The sequence below is a fragment of the Alosa pseudoharengus genome, unplaced genomic scaffold (genome assembly GCF_046254945.1).
Source record: "Alosa pseudoharengus isolate Yale_2024_CS ecotype anadromous, Long Island Sound unplaced genomic scaffold, YU_APseudo_1.1 YU_APseudo_1.1_scf_10, whole genome shotgun sequence".
In the NCBI taxonomy this organism is placed as follows: domain Eukaryota; kingdom Metazoa; phylum Chordata; class Actinopteri; order Clupeiformes; family Clupeidae; genus Alosa; species Alosa pseudoharengus.
In genome coordinates this window covers 15,241,901-15,263,775 of record NW_027468565.1, presented here as the reverse complement: position 1 = coordinate 15,263,775, position 21,875 = coordinate 15,241,901, and the positions used below count along the sequence as shown (strand labels likewise).

General features: G+C 44.1%; 1 protein-coding gene across 5 annotated transcripts in view; it reads right to left on the bottom strand.

The window, feature by feature from the left end:
* The window catches only part of lrp5 (low density lipoprotein receptor-related protein 5), a 51,239-nt gene extending 33,015 nt beyond the window's left edge, over nt 1–18,224 (bottom strand). For 3 of the 5 annotated variants that reach the window (XM_076265132.1, XM_076265159.1, XM_076265167.1), the window contains exons 1-7: nt 17,988–18,223; nt 12,611–12,811; nt 11,980–12,199; nt 8,248–8,445; nt 5,607–5,803; nt 3,909–4,040; nt 30–426 (exon numbers count right to left, since the gene is read on the bottom strand). In XM_076265132.1, the coding sequence (XP_076121247.1) occupies nt 30–426; nt 3,909–4,040; nt 5,607–5,803; nt 8,248–8,445; nt 11,980–12,199; nt 12,611–12,811; nt 17,988–18,069 (1,427 nt within the window). In that variant the 5' untranslated portion in view covers nt 18,070–18,223. Of the gene's footprint in view, nt 1–29; nt 427–3,908; nt 4,041–5,606; nt 5,804–8,247; nt 8,446–11,979; nt 12,200–12,610; nt 12,812–17,987 lie in introns of all 5 variants that reach the window. The other 2 variants (XM_076265141.1, XM_076265150.1) reach the window with 2 other exon arrangements.
* Between the last annotated feature and the right edge of the window lie 3,651 nt (nt 18,225–21,875).

Sequence of the window (21,875 nt, the reverse complement as noted above, 5' to 3'; positions counted from 1 at the left end):
TCTACAGTAGCACTGATGGCGTTACCTACCCATTGACGGGGTCTAGCACAATGGCCCGTGGTTCCTCCAGGTTCTCGGAGATCAGAATGCGCCGTGAGGTCCCATTAAGCCGGGTCACTTCAATTCGGTCCGTGCCCGTGTCTGTCCAGTACAGGTTGCGGGCCACCCAATCCACCGCGATACCATCCGGGTGGTTGATCTCCGTGGTTACCAGTGTCTGGGCCTCACTGCCATCAATGCGAGCACGGCGGATGGCTTTGACCTCATCGTCCGTCCAGTACACGTGGCCATCTACAGGGTCATAGTCGATGGCAATGGCGTGGCGGATGTCACTGACCTGCAGCACAATGTCAGTGAAGTCTGGCAGGTCCAGAGAGATGCGGCGAAGGTCTGTGCGCCGTGCTAACAGCAGGACCTCCTCAGCGCCTGTGAACACATAGACAGATACATTTCAACACAACCTCCTTCTACTAAGTTACAACAATCTGCTTTTACTGATAGTTACAGATAGTTAACAATATACATACATGGAGATTAGAATTATACAAATGGGTTTCTTCCTTTTTGGCAAATTAGTTTTAACCGTCATGATGTCAGAATGTCCACTAAAGGACATAAATTTGGTGGTGGGTGGGGCATGCATGCAGGTTACCCTCTGGTCAATAACTTGAAGACTACAGTAGACTGTAAAAAACTGCTGTGGCAGGGTGGCAAACCTGCCTTTCCTACTTCCTACTAGCTAAAGTAGGTTATTCAAGACTTTTCTTTTGGTTCTGCTAGTGACAATAAGCTGACCCCATACCAGCAGTAGAACAATGGTCAAAGTGTTGTGGGGCCAAACATACATTAATCTATCCTCTGCAACATACGGCTTAAGTGAATGGATGCACACTGCCCTCCCCCACCAAGGAAGTATTCAGAGAGGCTTAGCAACACAATGGTTGATGGCAAACCTGCTGATGTAATGACTGCTCATTACCCCTTATCCTTATCTCCATTCAACAAGGCATGGTTTGTGGTCTTGCAGATAGAACAGGAACGTAGGAATTTTCACAAAGGTAAAAATTTGGTACAAGTAACTAGTAAAAAAACAATTTCCTTTCTAATGACATTTTTTTCAGGTTTGATCCTGTGGAGGGAGGGGGCTTCTGTGCCATAGAGCCATGGTTTAGCAGAATGAGCAGTCGAGTCAGTGTGGTCAATTATCTCGGAGCGTTCCCTTTCTTTCTGGGAGGCCTTTTAGCCGTGCACACACCACTGGCCACAAGACCAGCTGCAACAGACAGTCCCCAATCAAGCTCTCCATCCATCAGTGGTGACGCCAATCAGAAACGACAGCAGAGGAAAGACGCTCTTTTGCTCATTTTCTCTCCTTTTGTTTTCCCCTACAAGCCCTACTTGGAGGAGTGCATATTTGCCTTTAATTTGACGTCCCGTTCTGCTCGGCAGCTAAACAAAAGAGGTGAGCCTTCCACCATGACTGCAAAGCACAGATCTAGTCAACCAAGCCAGACAAATGAGCAAACACGTCCTGTATGTGCTTTTTATCATTTCCTTTCTAGAAATCCTCCACTCTGCACTCCGCCACCCTCCTTCTTCTGCCACAAACTCATCCCTCACCTCACCTCTGCCAGGGGACAACACCACAGGATGTGCTGGATTTACATTTTTAATGTTCTATTTAGCTGTCAACAGAGTCGGGAGCTCAGCGAGTCCTGTGGCTGTGTGCAGTATGGGAGCCAGCCTGTCCCCCAGCCTCCACAGCACACTAACTCACTTTGCTCTCTCTGCGCTCTCCTCTCCACTAGCTTTTCTTTTCCTCGGTTTCCTTTTTTTTTTTTTTTCCTTCCCCCCGTGCGCACCCCTGGAAATGAGGTCCTTAAGAAGAATACATCTCATTGTTTCCTGGCCTGGGAATACACTGCCTGAAAATTGGAGAAAGTTATAAATTCAAAAAAGCTCTGGAGGTTAAGGAGAGCTCTTTTTTTTAAGGGTGGAGGGGGTGGAGGGGGTGGACTTGTCATTTAACGGCACTAGTGCACAGAGACAATGTCGCCACTGTTCCCGAGTCAGGCTGGGATATGGGCTTGGGGGAGGTGGAGGGGACAAAGAGCTCAACCTTGATTTGAGAGTCTGGCTGTGCTGTTATCGGATTCGTTTCACACACGTCATCGACAGCTTTTGCTATTGGCAGAGCCAATAGAACCATCAACAGAAAATGTGACGTTACAACTGTCTATGACTCCTTCTCTTAGCGCCAACACAAGAGCAATGGTATGAGAGTGACGTGCAGGGGAAAACCAAACTTTCTGCTTTCCAGTCCGTCTCAACTGGACTAGCACCACCAAAATAATGCCAGGGCGTCTCTCCACCACAAGGTGGTCATGTCAGACCCTCTGCTGGGAGCCATGACCCTTGTCAAAGGAGGAGTCTTCAGTGAGAGGGAATGTACACAGACCCCAGGGCAATTCAAACAAACAGGTTTCATTCTTCACTATGGGCCTGGACCACATCCACTAAACACACAAACCTAGCACTGACCTTATTAGGCCTGCCCCCCGCATACTAACCCCACCCTGGACACACACTCATACAGACAGACAGACACACACACACACACACAATTAAGGCCCCAGAAGTCTGACGACTGAAGGGTGATGGCAGACTGACAGCAAGCAAACAAATAAACAAAAGTCCCCCAAACAAGGCAGCCTCAGATTTCCCCTGAAAGCTCCCAGAGTCTTGCGCCTGGTCTCTGGAGAGTGCGCTGGAAGGGTGAAGAATGCTGCTGGAGGGAGGGGGGGCAGGGCAGGGCCGCGCTGGGCCAGGCCTGGCCGGGGGAGGGCTGGCTTTAATGTAGCTGCCTGTATATTGTGGCGATTGAAATTAGCGGCGATCGGCTAAGGGGGAAATGGGTCTTTCAGGGGCCGCCGAGCGCGGGCCCGCCATCTGTCAAAGATTAGAGCGCTCTGTCATGGCTCTCTGCATTAGAGACGCATGCTAATGTTCAGAGGCCAATGGGATGCCAATGCTGCCGCACAACCCCCACCACCCCTTCCCTTCCCGGACACCCCCACACACACACACACACTTTAGACTCATTAACAAAAAGACTTGCATAAATAAGATATCCTAAATTCCTAATTATAAGTGACAGTGTAATAAAATTGGAGGTCGCCAGTCACATCCCTTTCTGAATGATGTGGAATGGCATTCATTTGGGGTGTTGGCTTCTCAGTGTGCTGCATTTTCAGGGGGCGGGGGGATTGACTGGCTATGGTTAGAAATGATCAAAACCTGTGGAATGTCATCCATTTTCCTTTTAGGGATCATGCCTTAATAGCAATGCCAAAAACACAAAGTGAGCTAGATGTGCCGCATGTTGCATAGCACACTAGATGCTCCTCCCAAACCGATTCAATGCATATACCTAAATCTACGAACAGTGATCATGAAGGTCCAATAAGCTATTGAAATGTGTCAGTTGTAGTGCCCCCATGGACGCAAATTCACGTCATTTGGCGTGTATCTGATAAATGTGGTAGCGAAGTAGCATGTCAAATTTCATTAACTTCTAACCTTCACAACACAAAATATTTTTTTGGATGCTGAATTCTGATTGTTGAGTAAGCCAAATTAAACTTAAGATGTGGGGGAGCAAAAGCTTTTGTTCCTAATCAGCCCAGTGGGGCTACATGCCCACCAAGTTTTGTGGGCCCCAGTGTTTCAGTGTGCCAGGAATCGTCGACCCCCCCCCCCCCCCAAAAAAAAAAAAAACCTTACAAAACCTTTACAGCCGCCCCTGTGCCAGCGGTGGTCATAAATACACACAAGTGATGGTGGGGCAAAGAAGGGACACTCAAGAGGTGGCCCTCAGTTGGTGGGTACAAACAAGAGGCGTATTTTACCTGGTCGACACGTCTTGCCGTCGTCTTTGAGCTTGACTCCAGTGGGGCAGGCGCAGCTGTGAAACGGCTGCAGGGGGGAGAGCAGGCAAAGGTGGGAGCAGCCGCCATTCCCATTACTGCAGGGGGTTTGAACTGTGGACAGAGGGTCAGGTGGTAGAATGAGCTCAGCTGAACTGGACACAGGTTTGGACCTCCGATAGAGACCATGGTATCTAATGTTCACTTCTGTGGACTGCATATGATTTGAAATACATGAAGCGGAAATACCACAGGCACCAGCTGGACAACACAATCAAAGGAGCCACATGTGAACTTCCTAATAAATCAGTAAAACCAGAAAACAACTTTTACACAAGAAAGTAACTGAGTTGTAACATTGCTGGAAGTGGTTCTTGGTCAAAGCATTTCAAGCTGCTGAATGAAAAGACTGCAGCATTTCTTTTGCACTAAACAGTTTTATATTCTAATTAACATAAGTGCACATGTCTTAATAAATCATAAAAAGGAGACAGTGGCTAAGTATGATGTGGGTTAGCAAGAACTGCAGAATCATAACCTACATACTAATGACCCCACATACATCAACATTTGCATTCGCAGCTTCACTTGTGAGTGCACTTTGCTTTTTGACATTAAATAAGAAGAATCACTGTGTATCATTCTTAAACATTAGATAATGGGCAGATCAGGGTGTAATTGTGAAACTCTTGACTTTTAAAAAAAATAAAAATAATTTCCACTGCAGATCACACTTTGCCAACCATAGCAGGGCAGCGCTAAAGCATGCAGCTGCTTACACAGGAGAACACAGACGGCCTTGACACAAACCCTACTACCCCCTACCCTCTAACTCACTCCTGTCCTGACCCTCCCCCAGCACAGATGTTGTGTCAGGGCCCCAACATTGTGTGATTACGAGCAGGACACAGTCCAATGCCAGCACAGGAAAAAAAGTTAATTATACCCATATGCAGGTTCTCAGGGGAACAAAAGCGAGTGTCAATCAGAATCTCCTTAACGTGAACTAAATGGCAGAGGACAAGTTGAATAGACCATCAGAATATAATGTACTAGTAGTGCGTAGAAATATGCAATGTGTGCACTGTGCACTCAAAGAAACATTGTGCCACTTTGCCACTTTCCTAAAGCATGTTTTTAATCAGCATCTAGTGCTCACATCATCCTTAAATCAAATTTTATGGTATGTAGTTATGAGAAGGTCAGATAAGCACGCCGGTCCTTCCAACGTGCCACATGGGCTATGCACTATGCAGTTTTGTCGTCTGGGTCAAATCAACTGTAAAACTATATCAATAGAAGTTAGTTACCGGTTATATGTATGTTCAAACAGATTTACTTCAAACTCTTTTTTTGCACCATGCCACAACATATTCTTGAAATATTGTATTTTTAAAGTTAAATTATCTTTCCCTGTGAAATCATTAATTTCTCCAATTTAGAGGCAACCTCCCTCCATGCTGCATCCTAAAACATACGTACACAACACATGCATGTGCACATACACAGACAAGGCACAGTATTCAAATAACTTATGGATAATTACCTCAAGAATAACTGTGTGAGTGTATGTGTGTGTGTGTGTGTAAACACTGTTGCATACTAAAAGGAAGCTCCAATTGGACAATCTTTCTGTACATGTGGTAGAGAATCAACACGACACAGGATTAGCACACTCACAGTTTGGCTGTCTTTGTTGGGCAAGGACCTGGATGTCCATGGGTGAGTGAATGCCATTGAGGATTTCTCGGCGCTTGTCCCCAGAGTGCTTGTTACAGGCGTGAATGGAGCGTGTCTGCCAGTCCGTCCAGTACAGTGTCTCATCAGAGAGCGTGAGGGCAAACGGATGGGTCAGGGTGCCCTCCACCACCGTCTCCCTGTAGGCAAACGCAGGTAAATCATCAAGGGATCAACAAAAACACAGCAGGCTCTACAGTTCATACCATTACAGAATATGAAAGACACGAAGAAAGACAACAGGGAAAAACACAAAGACAGCGGCCTGTTTTATTCCTGGCTGCTTAAATGTACTTTTGTTTAACTTCAATACAGTCCGTCTCTGCTCACTGTCCCGAGTTATTTACTCATGCATAACATATGTGTGTTTGTACAAGTGGTCCTCAGAGTTGACCCCACAGTGTAATCAATCTGAAAATGTTAAGGAACTTTCTGTAGCCTTCAGGGCATCTGGAGCACTGCAGCGAAATCAAACCCCAGATCGGAAGTCTTTCAGATTTAGTTCCAAGGGGGAAATTAAACAAATCAGGCTGTCATCGAGCAAGAGGAGGCAGCATCTGTTTGGGTCATTAACGGGCGGCAGCCAGTTAACCCCTCCACCTCACCCCGTCCTAACGCTGCCTCTGCCCTTATTAAGAGCAAAGAGGACTGGGAGAGAGTTCCAGCGCACAGCCAAAGCTGCACTCCCAGACCAGTTGGGTAACAACCTCTTGCTAAACAACGTGCACACATACGCACAAGCTGCTGTGCTCGTAAATAAACAGGGGATCAAGGCGGGAAGGCAACGCGGGTGTGTTTTGGAGCCCTGACGCGGCACAATCTGACCAGGGCGCCCATCACTCACCCAAGCCATGCCGGGTTCACCAGGGATACCTTTAACAGTGAACGGGGGGGACGCAGGCTTGTACACCCCCTCCGATTTTTAATAGCGTGTGAAGAACAGAGGGATGGAGCAAGAGAGGGAGAGTCAGAAAAAAAATAATTGCATCCAGATTTGCGCACAGCCATTTTGGTGCACTTGGACGCAAGACACGTATGTGTTCGAAGCCAGCGAAAACACACTAAACTTTATCATTAATCATAGGTGTCAGGAAGGAGGACTTGAAAGGAAAAGCACCCTTTTGTTTTAACAACAAGGGAAGGTAAACGCTAGCAGAGCCCCACACTGCCGTACTCAGATCTTCGCGGCACTTCAGGGGGAATGTACAGTCTGCCATTTGAGGCAACGCTGTATTGACCAATGTTTTCATTGGACTTACAAAGTACAAATGTTGCACAACCAGACAAACACTTCAACATACTCATACTGACAATTCACATGACTATATCATGAGTGCAAGCAGCACTCAGAAGTACAGAACTGCACGGACAGAAAAATGGGCTGTTTATGACAAGTGCTCCTCCCCTATTTAAGCTCTGCTTTCACTTAGCATTTTCACTCAACCAGTGTCATTACACGGTGATGTACACAGCGTGACATACTGTAATATATTGTGGGGGGAACAAAACAGACAAAAAGGTCTTTGCATGTGTAAGGGCCCGTGTGGTGTAGGACTGTTGTGGATAACTTGTGACACATGTGGATCAAAGCAAAGCATCCAAGCAATGAACAACCAGTTCCTCAAATCCTACTTCAGGACATGCACCCTCTGTTATCTCAACAGGCCGAGAATGGTGCTAGCTCCACCCAGGTCACTTAGGCCAGTTCCCCTGGCAACTGACAAACATTTGTTTTGCTATGTAGCACCAGTTATATAAACAAATGAAAAAGTAGCATTAGCAAACTACCAGACCTTTGATGGACAGTTACAGTGCAACAAATGATTGATGGATTGTTTGTCAAGCAATTATATTTACCAAAACACTTGCCTTGGGCAAATTCATTCTTGTTGTATTGAAGGGGAAAAAAAGCGACTCGCATTCTTGTCCTAAATCAAGAATCACAAACTCACAGAAAGTTTGATAAAGTGAACGCACAAGACTGCACATTCTTGCCAGAGAGAAAGTTGTGTGTCAACAGGCCTTGTTATTTTCTCTTCCCTTTTTCCCTCTTGTCCAGCCTCAGTCTGTGAATGTCTGAGGGGGAGGTTGATGTTCACTTTAACTCACAAACACAAAGCCCTGACCTGAACACGGTATATAATCCATGACTATATCAGTCACGAGTGTAAATTCTGACTGAAGGGCTAACATACCATTCCTTATTAAAATTGCTATAAAATCCCATATACACAAAAGGAGACACAACCCTCCTCATCCCTAGAGACTGGAGCTGTGACGCCCATGCCAAGCAGGGTCAGGTTTCAGTGGTATACGGTGGAAGAGGTCACCTCGAGTTGAGAGTGGCTCGCTCTGAAGGCAGGCCTTCAGGGACCATGGGGGCCTAGTACGTGCCGAGCGTGTTTGGATTGGGGCCTCCTCGGCCGTTCAGTTTGGATTGGACCTCTCTGCCTCTCCTCATCCCCCGGAGGAGCGCAGTCTGCTAATGCTAAGTGTGAGTGACGTTCGGGGTGAAAACTAATTGCAGGAGAAGACGTGGGAAAAGATAAAGAGCGGGAGAGAGCGGGGGGGGGGGGGGTCTGACCGTGCAGAGCCATCCAGGTTGGCGCGGTGGATGAAGCTGAGCTTGGCATCTGCCCAGTAAAGTTTCTCCTCGTCTAGGTCAATGGTGAGTCCGTTGGGCCAGTAGATGTTCACCTCAACGATGATCTTCCGGCTGCTGCCGTCCATCCCTGCCCTTTCGATGCGCGGCTCCTCGCCCCAATCTGTCCAGTACATGTACCTGCGAGGGGAGAGAGGGGAGTCGTCAAGCCAACCTGTCAATCAGTTCAACAAAGGCAATGTGCAACACACACACAGGCCCTTTTTCCTGTTCCTGCCTGTTGGGTGACTTATTCAGCTGCATGCAGATACAGACACACAAACATGTATGCGTGCAAAATAGTCCGACTGATGAACAGACAAACGCAGAGTCGCTCCTTTCACCCTAACTGATTCAGGGCCACACCTCAGATTCGTTGCAGATTTGGAGCCAAATGGAGTCTTCGTGCGCTTAGACTAAACACATTCCGCCGTTTCCACGAGCGCAGACATAAAGAAAGCAAAATAATCTTATCGTCCTCTGTGTTCGAAAGGCTTGCTCACCCTTTCCAAACTCTTATTAGTGGACTTCCTAAGACATACACACCAGTCAATGCCTACCGGTGCACACAAACCACAACGTATGCTCTTACACACAAGCACGAAAGTAGCACACAGGTTTGAGGGGTAAATAACCTGCTATATAGAATCTGATAGAAATCTTTTCCTCTGGCAGCTTGCCACACAGCTCTTTTTTTCATGTTGTGAATACCAGTATCTATTCATATCTTGCTGTGAAGCAGTGGCAGGCCTGACACCAACCAGTACATGCCGCCGGTAGAGTTTGAGTTTGAGTGTGTGTGTGCGTGTGTCTGGGTAGGTGGGTTTGTCTTCATTGTCAGGCATCTCTGGCTTTTGCCATTTGGAATGTAAGTGATAACATTACACAAGATGAAGGAAACTATGTTGGGGGCATAGCTTTAAGCAATGTCTGACCATTACACAAATATGTTTCATATTTTTCTTCTGCCATCACAGAGTTTGCGGTTTGCTTATGTCAGAGTGCCGAGTTCACAGGCAGACATGGGGCTTCTGGAGAATTCAGAGTTCCAAAATTGCTCAAGACTCAAGTCAAAATGGAGAAGAACCAACTTCTTATTTCTTCAGATATTCAAAGACACAACCCGTCAAGCAACACTTAAATTATGACTCCCATCCTAGAATATGGTCTGCCTCAGCTGAAAAGACCAAGAAAAAAAGGAAAATAGCAGAAAATAAAACACAGCAGGATGCTTGGGCTATGTTCCTTGGATGAGAAGCCATAAAGTTTTTGACTGTGGTGAACAAGCCAGTATATTCAAAGGCTGCACAGTGACAAAGACATTTAACACCAGTGTTCCTGAAATGCATTATTGTATTTCTGTTTTAATTATATGGCCTATTATTTGATTGATACAAAGACTTTCTCAAAGACAAGTTGGAAGAGGGAAGTTGGAGCAAGGTGAAAGGAGTGGCCAAAACAGAGTGCTTTTGCATTCTTTTGTTCACTGGGGCAGAGAAAAACAATGAAACCTAAGGGCAACTAGGCTTCACAGGGTGATGGTGGTGGCAGGGAGGGGGTGAGTTGATTACTTATGGCATATGGGGTACGACAGCATGCGTGTCGCAAACGGAAACGCTTATCAAACCTCATGCCAGCAAAGAGACCAAGCATGACAACCCCAACCACCCTTTCCTCCTCTGAGACACAGTTGATTGGTCTGCCTGTGGCAGCAACAGCAGAAGTGCATTTTTCTCAATTAAATGCCAACCCCAACCACAGCCAAGGGTAATATGGAGCCATTTGAATTCAGTTACTGACAGAACAAAGAAACAGGAAGAACAATGGTAGTGCTGTCTAGGAATTAAACTCTTTAACAGTCAGTGAGGGCAGGACAAGGACAGTTGGGACAACTGGACTGATGTCAGTAGTTTCACCAAGTGAGTTTGACAAGTGTTTTATGCAAATGCATATTAGGCAGTGTGACAGGCATGAGAGATTTCTGGCTTAGACAAAGGAAATAAAGTTGTCATTCAATATCCAGTAATGAATAATGACAGAATGTGGCGTCTACAGTCACAGCATTTTTTAAATTCAGCCAGACCCCAAATCAGTTTTGTAGACAAAAATCAAATTCTCATGCACAATTCTCAACGCTTCAGGGGTTCAGCCCATTAAGAGTAAATCAAAAACAAAGTAAACCATATGAGGAGGGCGTATATCAATAAAAGACAACAGTGGAACATTCAATAAACTGATCCTGGAGAGGTAGAGGATGTCTGGATATAATAGGAGTAAGACTACAGACCAAGCTCCAATACCTGGTACACTAATGCTAAAGAAAAATTCCAGGAAAAACATTCTTGTCAGATACTTGGCTGCTCAATCTGGCATTGGGCTCCACTGGAGCTCCAAATGCATTTTTGTTAACTGTTACTTCTTAATTCTGAAAGGTCTGTGCACAACGTTTTTCAATCTCTCTAGGCTCTAGGCATAACAGAGCATGTAAGTATTACCGCATTTGGGCAAAACAAAGACCATGTCATGAAAGCAGACATACGCAATTTAGTAGGGCCTCTTTAACTTTCCAATGATCTACTTCAAGGAGATTGCCTAACTGTCTGAACCCCTGCCTCTCTCCTTGCACACTTAGACCAATGTAACTTTTGGAAAATTGTAGAACAGTCTGTAGAGAGAACCTTCCCTCCACTTCCTCTTAAGCACTTCTGCTAGAGTGAGTCCCTGCATGCGAGCTTACCCAAACATTGAAAGTGGCCTTGAAAGCAACAAGAAGAGGCATGCTGCTTGTGAAACTAAAAACAGGAGAAAAATACTGACCGTACGTAAAAGCCCTTCCCAGAAATCACTGATGTAGAACAAGTTTTCAATTCTGCTCAACTCATTCTGCAAGAAACATCGCTACGCTTTACAAACACCTGATATAACTCCTCCAGAAAAATCATCCAGACAAAATATGTCTGGTTTCAAAATAATTTTGCATGTTTCAGCTACTTTTTTTAATATTTAATACTTTATTTGTTTGTGAAATGGAGGGCAACTGTGCCTTGAGTATTCAATTTACTTTTCAACTATATATTCACACTAAAATAAACAAACATACTAAGTAGTGCACCAGATTCCAGCATTTAGGAGAAGTCATTTTCTATTCAATCATACTAATTTATTTGGCATACAAAGACATCATCTTTGAATCAATGTCAAAGACATGTAGTCTCATGTGGCGGTTATTTATGAAAATGCACTCACACATAACAGCGACTGAAGCTGTACAGTAAGATTATTTTCAGACCATTGACAGATTGAGACCAATTTGTCCCTGGAGGTCCTGTCCGTGTAAACACACCAATCCAACAATGAGTGGAGCGGATACACGTACGGCGAACTCCCCGAATTCCAACTAGATAACACTGGCCCTCCAAGGGGAGAGGAGAGCAGAAGCAGGTCCGACGCCGAGAGAGAGACCCTAACAAAACGCCAACAACAGGAAACAGACAGGGCCGAGCGGTGGGCCTGTCCACTGGGCTCGCTCGTAAGGATGTGCTTAGGAACTATAAATACACAGCCGAGCAAGCGGAGGCCACACATGACTTGGGCGGGAGCCGTCTGCAGCGGAGCGGTTGGAGCCGCTCTGAAGAGAGTCGGGAGTCGTGACCAGAACACCCAGAGTGGTCTTACCGGTGGGCTGGGTCCAGGGCGATGGCCCGGGGCTGGTCCAGGTCCTGCCAAAACAACACCTTCCGCGACGTGCCATCCAGGTTAGCCACCTCGATGCGGTTTGTCTCAGAGTCCGTCCAGTAGAGTTTGCGTCCCAGCCAATCACATGCCAGTCCATCGGGGGATTCGAGGCCCGACACCACCACCTTTTGACCCGTGCCCAATGTTGCCTCTTTTACTGCTGAGAGAAAGGGACAAAGGGATTCAGCGCCATTATCAAAGTGCCAATATGGTCAAACCAAATGCATCAATTGAACAGTGTTTTTATGCAGTTCTGACTCTGTAAACATACATATTAGCTGGGACCAAGCCATAAACATTTTGAGCCAATCAACATGGTGCTTCAGGAGGGAGGGGTGTCTTTTCACTGGTTGTTGAACTCCTTTCACCAGAATCACAAATCTTTAACCAACTTTTTCCTATGACTACCAATGTTGTACCGGAGTGAAAGGGCTGCTTCTTAAGTGGGCAAAGTCTGGTATGTCAACGAGAACTACTTGCTTGCAGATTTATACTGGGTTTCAAGTTATATTGGGTTTCAATGTTATTTTGCTCGAACAAGTGAAAGAGCCAGTGTGGCATCAGGCCTTACAGTTACTAGACTGATTGTAGTAGGTCTGCTTGATGGCCTCCTCACTGACGTCCGTCCAAAAGATCAAACCCTCCGAGTAGAGGAAGTCCACAGCCGCCGCATCCTCCAGGTCACTGACCACTACCGCAGACTCCGCTCGCACAGCCTCCACGTCCACCAGACGCACATCCCGGCGGTTAGCAAAGAGCAGCAAGGGGGAACCTATCAGAACCAAAAGCAATCAGTTATGTTCAGCTCGGGCACATTTTCATTCGGATTGCAAACACTTTTATCAAAAATAGCATAGACAAGGCATACACTTCATGTACATAATGCTCCCTTGCAGTTGAATCTATGATTTTTTTCCCCTCTTAGTTAAGCTACAGCCAACACAAGTGCAAGTGGATCACAATGTATCTTGTTATGTATTTGTATTGTTATTCCATGACTTTAGAGATCTAGACTGACTAAAGTTTTCAGAAAGAAAAAAGACAAGTCTGAGTAATGCGTCTGAATCAGGTGAGCTCATGCACACATGGATGGCAAGATCAGAGAGAGGAGCAGGAACTGGCACAATGGCGCTGGTTCAGGAGGGCTGTGGGCTGGGCTGCTGCGCTGCACTGTGGTTTACCAGCATGCCACTTTATTAAGCACCATGTCACCATCTAGTCGTGGCATTTCACCACAACTGCTGGCTGCTCAGAGATAACTGCTCCACATCTAGGAGCCCCAGTGCCACACCAAAAAGGACACAGTGATGCAAACCTTTGCCACACTTTCCTGAACTGTCCATGTCTTTCAAATATGGTTGTTTTTCCAGTCACTGTCTCAGTCTAAGGCAGGCAGGCTGTACTGAGGAAGAATACAAATCAACTTCTGTCAATAATCCTACATCTAATTCACTTTGACATAAATGTCTAACTGAATACTGGGTGTATCTAAAATGGAGACAAGATGTCCCCAAAAATCATATTCAATATTTTAAAAACAATTAATAAACCAAGAGATATTCGGTGTTTCACTCAGTAAATGTATCACCACCAAGCATCTGACAAAACACCAGCATAACTACATCTATTTAACAACACATCACGAAAAAATGCTTTTTGGAATTTCACTTAGAGTAAACACCAAAATTGAGACATCAGGTCACTGGCTGTCCCCCATCTCTATGTCAGCATTTTATATTTTTTATTTTTCTCTCCCTTATAAAACTAAGTGAGAGGTGAATGAACATAGCGAGAGTATCTGGGGCTAGTCAGACTAGACTGAACTCAAAATGTATTTAATCTACAGTGTTTTTTCTTTTTCTTTTTCACAGACATGGACCAGATAGATAAAAACTACAAATAACACTGTTCATCAAGTGTGAAAGCAGATCAAGAACCTTGTGCATGTGAAAAACGAACCATACCACAAGAGGCTGATGCAAATGATTTAGCAATTATAGTAATTAAAAATATTATGTCCTGTATAATGATTCAAAATCAGCTTGTGTAGTTTAAGTTGTGGCGGTCAGCACAGCCAGTGACAGGCCGAGGAGAGATGCTGGCCTGGAGGCTTCTGTCTGCCTGTGGGGCAGGGGGCACTGAGGGTGGACGAAGGGACAGATTCTGACACCTTGTCCTCCAGAGGATGCCTAACGGTCAGAGTTAAAAGGATGAACCCTATATCAACAGCTGCACCTCTTTATGAGATCACACAACTCCCACTCTCTGGCTGGCCCGAGTGCAGAAACCTTCTTTCACACCAACAGCGGCAGTTTGGTCCTAAACAACCGCAACTGCCTTCTCGACACGGCCTCTGGCTCTGACAGAGGCTCACTGCTCCTTTGGGAGTGCCATTCCTGCACTCCATACAGTGTCAATGATGCCAAAAACAATTGTAAAAAAAACAGAGAAACATACACACTCAACATGGAAGAAACCACCTATCAATTCTGCATAATTTACAGAGAGCGTGCACTCAGCAGCAAACGCCATTTCTCATGGTCCTTATTCCCCCAGTTGAGGTGCCTCTCCTTACACTCGAACCTCACTCTTGCCCAGCCACCTTCCACCTCCAAAGCGAATAGACTTGAGGCCTCTTAGCTGAAGAGCCTTGAATGTGCATACAGCAGGCCACCGAACAGCCTTGAAAGGTCCTTGAGAAAGGCCACGCATTCCACAGCAGAGCCAGACATAAAGCTCTGTCAGAGCTCACCTTGATACTATTTCCTTAAAATGGTGTTCTTACCACTTGTACGATTACGTGTACCAAATAGACCAAAGGTAAAAAAAAAAAACAGGTTGTATTTAGTGGGTTTTTTTTGTAATCAAGGTCCTGTCATTAAAAAAAGCCTACAGAAACCTTTGACCTGAGCTTGAAGGAGCGCCTGCTTTACTTTACTGGTGTTAGTTAAATCCATGTGACTTTTCAGCTCTTGCCAAACACCAGCTTTTTCAGGCCTCCCTGAAAGGAGAGTGTGGAGCACCTGGATCCACTGGGTTTGGCCTTTGTGGGGAGAGAGAGCAGACAAAGGAACAGCTGAGGAGTCTGAGCTTGTCACCAGGATTAACAATCCCTCCACAGGGAGGGGGAGAGCTAGGGGCCGAGGGATGGGGGGGGAGAGAGAGAGAGAGAGAGAGAGAGAGAGAGAGAGAGAGAGAGAGAGAGAGAGAGAGAGATGTGGTACTAAATGGCAATATGAAAAATGTGCAGAATGACAGGCAAAAGGTCCTTTAAGCAGTCAGTCACTAACTCAAATGAGTAGTTCTCTTTATTGGTCTGTCTTTGTCTAATTCTCTCCTTTTGTGTCATTTTGACCAATGGCTCTGTCATTCTGGGCCTTATTGGAGTTTTTCTGTCTGAGTGTGTCAAGGCACTTGGGCGCTGATGGGGGGGGGGGGGGGGGGGGAGTTAAGATTCCAAAGGTGAACAGTGATAGCCTCCAAAGCCAAGGACACCACAGTGCTGCTTGTAAAACTATTGCATCTGGAAAAAAAACCTCTTCCATAATGTAAACATGTGTTTTATTTTTTCCCCTGAAATACATATAAATAAACAAGCTGTTTGTGCTCCAGGCATGGTTCAGCATTCCAGACAAATATCGCTGACTTGACCAACACTTTCAGACACAACCTGAGAAATGCAGACAACAAACCGTACCAAATGTGAACGAAAGTGAAAGGCTCATAGAGGGAACAGAGCAATGAACAAACTCGGGGAAAATTTGCTAATCAAGCAAACAAATACGTATAAACAACTATTTTAATTATGCCTATTATTATTGGGGGCCAACATTTCAGGAACTGCAGGATATTGCACTAAAATAATTTCCCCCATTTCATTGTCAGTTAAGTTCTGAATCAAACACCCATTGTTTTTCCATTTCCACACCAAAAATGTACAAGCCATTTTCAAAAAACTCAAAAGTGCGGCTAATCTATCTCCTCAAATGCCAAATGGCACAAAAAATGGTGTACAACATCTAGGCTACACACCATGTCAACAAAAAATAACTTTCTCTTTTCAAAGTCAATCAAATTTCAGGGAGTGGCCCATAATGATTCTGTTACCCTTATCTTCTGAGATAAAGGTTCAATCATAGCCAAATTTGGAACAATCACCACCGCACCCCATGGACAAACACCAAAGTTTGTGAAATTCCGTAGGTGGTGCTAAAACTGCCACAGCTCCCTATCTCAAAATGCGCTTCACGTAAAAATTTGAAATTTGGCGTGCTTATACTTCATCCCATTTCCTCAGTGACCTTGAACCTTTTCTACCTTCTTAATCTGCTTGGACCCCGATCATCACAGCATACAGTTATATTTGCCCATTATTATCATCATCATTAGCCTATCTTTATTATTAGCCTGATAATAATAAGAAGGCCTATTATTAGGCCTTCTTATTATGCCAATATGTTGGATTTATCGCAGCATGCTTGCCTTTCCATATCTAGGTCTAGATTCCATACTTTATAGGCTAATGTGTGACTGGTGCACAGTGTCAACACTGCATGTTTTAGTCTTAGTGTGAAGTGTGTATTTCATTCCATCACCAACTCTCAAAATTCCTTTGTGGGGTTCCAAAAAGTCATGGGGTAGAACTAGATTCTCTACTTTGCTGCATGTTATATCCCTATTAGATATGAATTTAGCCTGGGGACTTCAATTGCAACAACCTTAAATGGGTGCCTCCAAGTCTGGTTTTCAGGAAATAAGTAATCTTTCAACCAAAATCTCAACTAGGAAACGGTGTCCCTTGTTTTTCATTTAATTGTCATTTTTGAGACGAATCATGGCATTCCAGGCATTGGCACATGTTACATTTCCTCTCCCTGCCTGGAAGCAGTGAACGTCGAATCCTTGTCTCTCCCAATAAAGATAGCCTCCTCACTGATCGAAAACCTATCTGAACTGGTCTATGGTAAACTAAAACTTGCACTGATCTGAATTTTGGCCAAATGACCGTGGTCTTAATTTTGAGCAAATTACCGTGATTTTGAATACTATTTGGGCCAACTAGGCTAGTTTATATTCAGAACTAGAATGTGAAATGGCTTCGGTGTAGGCTAATCAAAACAACCCATCATTTAATTAATGTCCAATTAGCCAAAGATAATTGGCACCTGTAGCCTGGAACATTAAAGAAAGCATCACCGATACATAAAATAGCAGTAGCCTATTCTGCAATGGAAGGCATTCAGCTTAGCCTAACTTGTTACTTCACATTCACCGCGATATTGGTTAGCCTACATTTGTTTTATTTATTGCGATTCTAGGCTATCACAACTTTTTTTCTCGTTCGTTTTGCATTTGACCTATCTCCTGATGACATTAGAATGACGGATTCACTAATCCCATTAAAACTTTAGCCTAGAAGGCTATTGGCAGATTTCAAAAATCCATCCAAAAGAAACTATTCACTCTGACACCCGACACTGTGATCAATCCTAACTTTACTGCACGCAAAGGCCTGTGCTGCAGACATTCCAAATAGATCCTTACAATTTGCTATAAGTTAGCCTACATAACAAAACCCCAAAACACTTCGTAAAATGAAAAAGTTACCACTGTTCTCTGATTATAAATACTATTATGAAATATAAAATTTCAGCAAGTGAACTCCCGCGACAAACAGCAGGGTCCCGACACATACACACGGGCTACTTGAAGAAAAGGGACAAAACACATGTAGGCTACTCTTCAAGTAAGAAAACTTAGCCGAAAGTATAACTGTAACAAACCACTTTTTAAGAGTTAACTCCAAAGAACTTTAAACTCATCTACCACATACACGCAGTTTCCAGTGCGTTCTTCGACAACGCCACCACAAAAAGTTTGTGAAATCGTGTTAAATTGGCTTACTTATAACTTCGACCATAATCTGAACAAAAAAGTATTTCACTTACCATGGACCACGAACCAGCTACTGTAAAGCAGTAATTTCAGCAACAAAACCTCCATTGCAAGCGCACCCAGCTTTAATTCCATAAGTCCAACTCCATTCTTCGAGTTATTTGGCCAAAAGTAAAGTTTAAATCCGAAAGGGTGGCTCAATCGACACTTTTGTTCACGCAGCTATTCTGATAGCGGAGAGGCACAGAGGGGAATGACAGCGGAAACTGGCTGACGTCACCACATAGGTTTGTATGGGCAGCGCTTCACCTATTGCGTTCACCGTGCACGTAGTAAAGATTCGAGTTTAAAGCCTAAATCCTTAAAAATGCCTCTGTTAAGTTCCATTATGAACACAAAACAGCATATCGTCGCTATGCATGATATTCCCCCTCCCCAAGGTATCCACAAATAGTTTCACGTTTTTTATATAGTAGCCTAGCGTTACGGGTTTGGGCGGTACTCCAGCTCTACGTCAATACCCTACCAGCAGTGCACCTGTGTGTTGTGTCAGGCTGACTTGACTGACAGCCACCGTGAGTAAAAAGCAATGTATTGTGTAGCATTACTAGTCTTGACATTGTAGAAAGACTAAATAAAACAGCTGGAATCATTATAATGAAAATCCCTCTGTGTGAAAATGTCCAGGTCTTGATGAATTTGTTTAGTCTTAACAGTAGGTCCAGAGCTGTGTCATGAGTAACCCCTACTCACAAATGGTTGAGGAACCTGCTTGCAACGTAGCCTACATGGCCTTCTGGCTAGCACACCTCTCATATCCAAGCCCAGTGAAGTGCCGCTGCCATGTAGCTGTTGTATGGGCTACTGGGCATAAGGAAAAAAGTGATGCAGGGTTTCAGAGATGTTTCGTCGCTCACTACAAGACAAATGTTGGCCTCAACCAAGTGCCATTTGATGCATCATAAGACACTTTCAAGACTACAGTAGGTTACTAGCATGGTGAATCCAGATTGAGTACTGGATTAGGCTAGGCCAGCACAAGAACATCTATGAACTGTTCTGGATCCATTATATCTGCATTGACATCCAACACTATAGTGACAACTGTTAGCCTTTTAAATTGGTGATTGGACGCAGTAGCCACAAAGGCGTGGGTTCAATTCGCTTTGGATAAAGGTGTCAACTAAATGCATAAGCGCACATGCATAAAGCGCATAGGTCACTGCATTAGACCCATCCAGCAGCAGTGCATTAGACATTACATTAACACCAGCAACACTGCTGTGTGCTTGATTGCATCCGACCCCCCCCAAAGTATTTTTGTTTAAAATAGGCTACTACTTATGCTGTTTAACTTATTTATAAATGGCAACCTGTCACTTTAAAGGCTTTGAGTCTGTATAACAACCTTTTTGCCAGCTCCATTCAAATATAGCCTAGACTATCAGGCTATGTGACTCTTGAGATTAGGGACAAAAGATGTCCGCCAGATAAAACAAGGTTTTGGGGTAAAAATATGAACAATATTAAGTTGAAAAACTACTCAAAATCTTAATCAGGACAAGGGTTGCACAACAATGAATGATTTCATGTTGCCTCATAAATAGTTTTTGTTGTAAATTATATAGAATGTAGTCAGTGCCTGGAAAAACCCATGTCCGGAAGCAGATTTTCTCATTTCAACATACCTTAAAAAGATCTAAAAGTAATGTAAAATGTATCATAATGAAATATAACAATGACATAATATAACAAATGAAACAAATACCCAGTAAACAAAATAAAGTCCTGGCGACGTCCCCTAAAGGTACCCTGGCGAACGAGGTCCCTCCTCGACATTGTGTAGGGTTCCCTTTAAGTCCTGCGGACCTGTTCGGGAGGTCTAAAAGACGTCCATGAGACTTTGAGAGGACGTCCTGTAATGGTCACCGCGACGTTATGCGCGCGACGTTTATTTCCGCGATGGTTAAAAAAAAAAAAAAACATGAAGCGCGATTTGGTATGGTATTACATCCTGTAAATCTCAGCGTTGCAGGAGAGAGGTAGACGGAACATGAACACGCATTAATGAGTTGTTCTACAACTAGCAATCAACTTCCCTCACCTCATATTTTCACGCCTGTATGAAATCACGTCCTCCAAATGCATTACACTAATGATGAGTAGACATGGAGATTTATACCGGGCTAGGATGTGCTGCTTTCACATCTACGGTGTCATTTTTTTAATAAACTAATACGACGTTTTAATGGGCATATCCCGTAGCATGTTCAAAACATCATCAGAGTAGACCTAAGCTATAGCCTAAGATAAATTGTTCAAACCATATTGTTTCAAAATATTAAAAACTAATAATAGCCAAAAATACTAAATGATTCGCAATGCATGCTGGGAAGCAAAACTCAACATGAAATAAAGTACATGAAACATAACTACAATGCATTGACGTTATATCCACTCGTTTTCTTGGACCCGCCTATAAATGTAAGCCTTTCTTCCTGGAACATTGCAGATAAAGAAAAATGTATCGTTTTCTCTAGGCTATGAATGCTCTTTATAGCCAACTTTAAAGGGACACCAGGCAAGCCTGATGCTTTTTCTCTGCGAAACTCCCCCTCGCTTGGTCTGAAGCTCTTTTCCTTTTCTTTGCGTCTTCCGTCAAGGGTTTTCGCTGCTTCATCGCCGGCTCTGCCATTATACACACGTTTGCAACAATCTCTAGTTTTGTTAGCCTGCCTCTGTGCTGTAAACTGATCCTGCTTTGGTCGGCGGGTAGGATACACCGAACTTGCAAGTGGGATATTCTTTCTACAGGCAGTAGGGGCGGGCGAGAGAGCCTTCATCGCCGGCTCTGCCATTATACACACGTTTGCAACAATCTCTAGCGTTTTGTTAGCCTGCCTCTGTGCTGTAAACTGATCCTGCTTTGGTCGGCGGGTAGGATACACCGAACATGCAAGTGGGATATTCTTTCTACAGGCAGTAGGGGCGGGCGAGAGAGCCTTCATTCGCCCCGTAATGAGTCATTTAACCATACCGACTTACGAATATGATTAACACGAAAACGTTGCCTGGTGTCCCTAAGATGAAATAAATAGATTCTGATGTTTCTATTCTATATTATTGTTTTATTAATAAACAGTAAGGCTCTGGTGAGGCAGAGAGATCTGCTCCTCGTTAGAAATCTCATTGGATATGGCACTCTTTGCTGTTTTCACAAGGAGCTGTAACATCGGGGACAGCTAGGCCTATGCGTGACAGTTTTAAACGTGAGCATGCATCAGATAAATTACAATGACATTTAAACAATTGTCATTAAGAAGCAGTATCCTTAATTCTTCTGCAATGAAGATCGTTTAGATCGTTTTGCTTTACAAATTAAGTAGTCAGTTGCTAGACAACCCTAAACAAATGCTACGTCTGTTTTTAACATTTCTCTAGTTTTATTGCATAGTATCAGCTCCAAAAGCCGGTTCAGTCCCAATTCGGCCGTGTGTGTGTTTCTGAAAATAAAACAGATAATAAGTCCGTGACTACGTTAAATAAACCACTGCCTATTTAGAGTATGTTACATGCATCACGTAATGACAGTTATCTGAAGAAAAGCGCATTGTAGGCTAAGCTAGAAGCTAAGAACAGCGACTTTGCTAACGTTACACCAAGCATCACATCAGCTAACATTTTGATAAAATCCCTTCCCTAGTTTGTAACGTACATTAACGTTAAACTCAAAATGTATGTGCTACATTATTCAGCATGTCTGCATGCAGACATGCTGAATTATGTAATTATGTAGCACATACATTTTGAGTTTAATGTTATCCCTTTTCCCAGTTTATGAAGTTGTGCGTCTATGAGCAAACTAGACATATGGTTCTACTTTGCTCATAGACGCACAACTTCATAAACTGTATGATATGTTGCCTTAGACTACGGTAGGC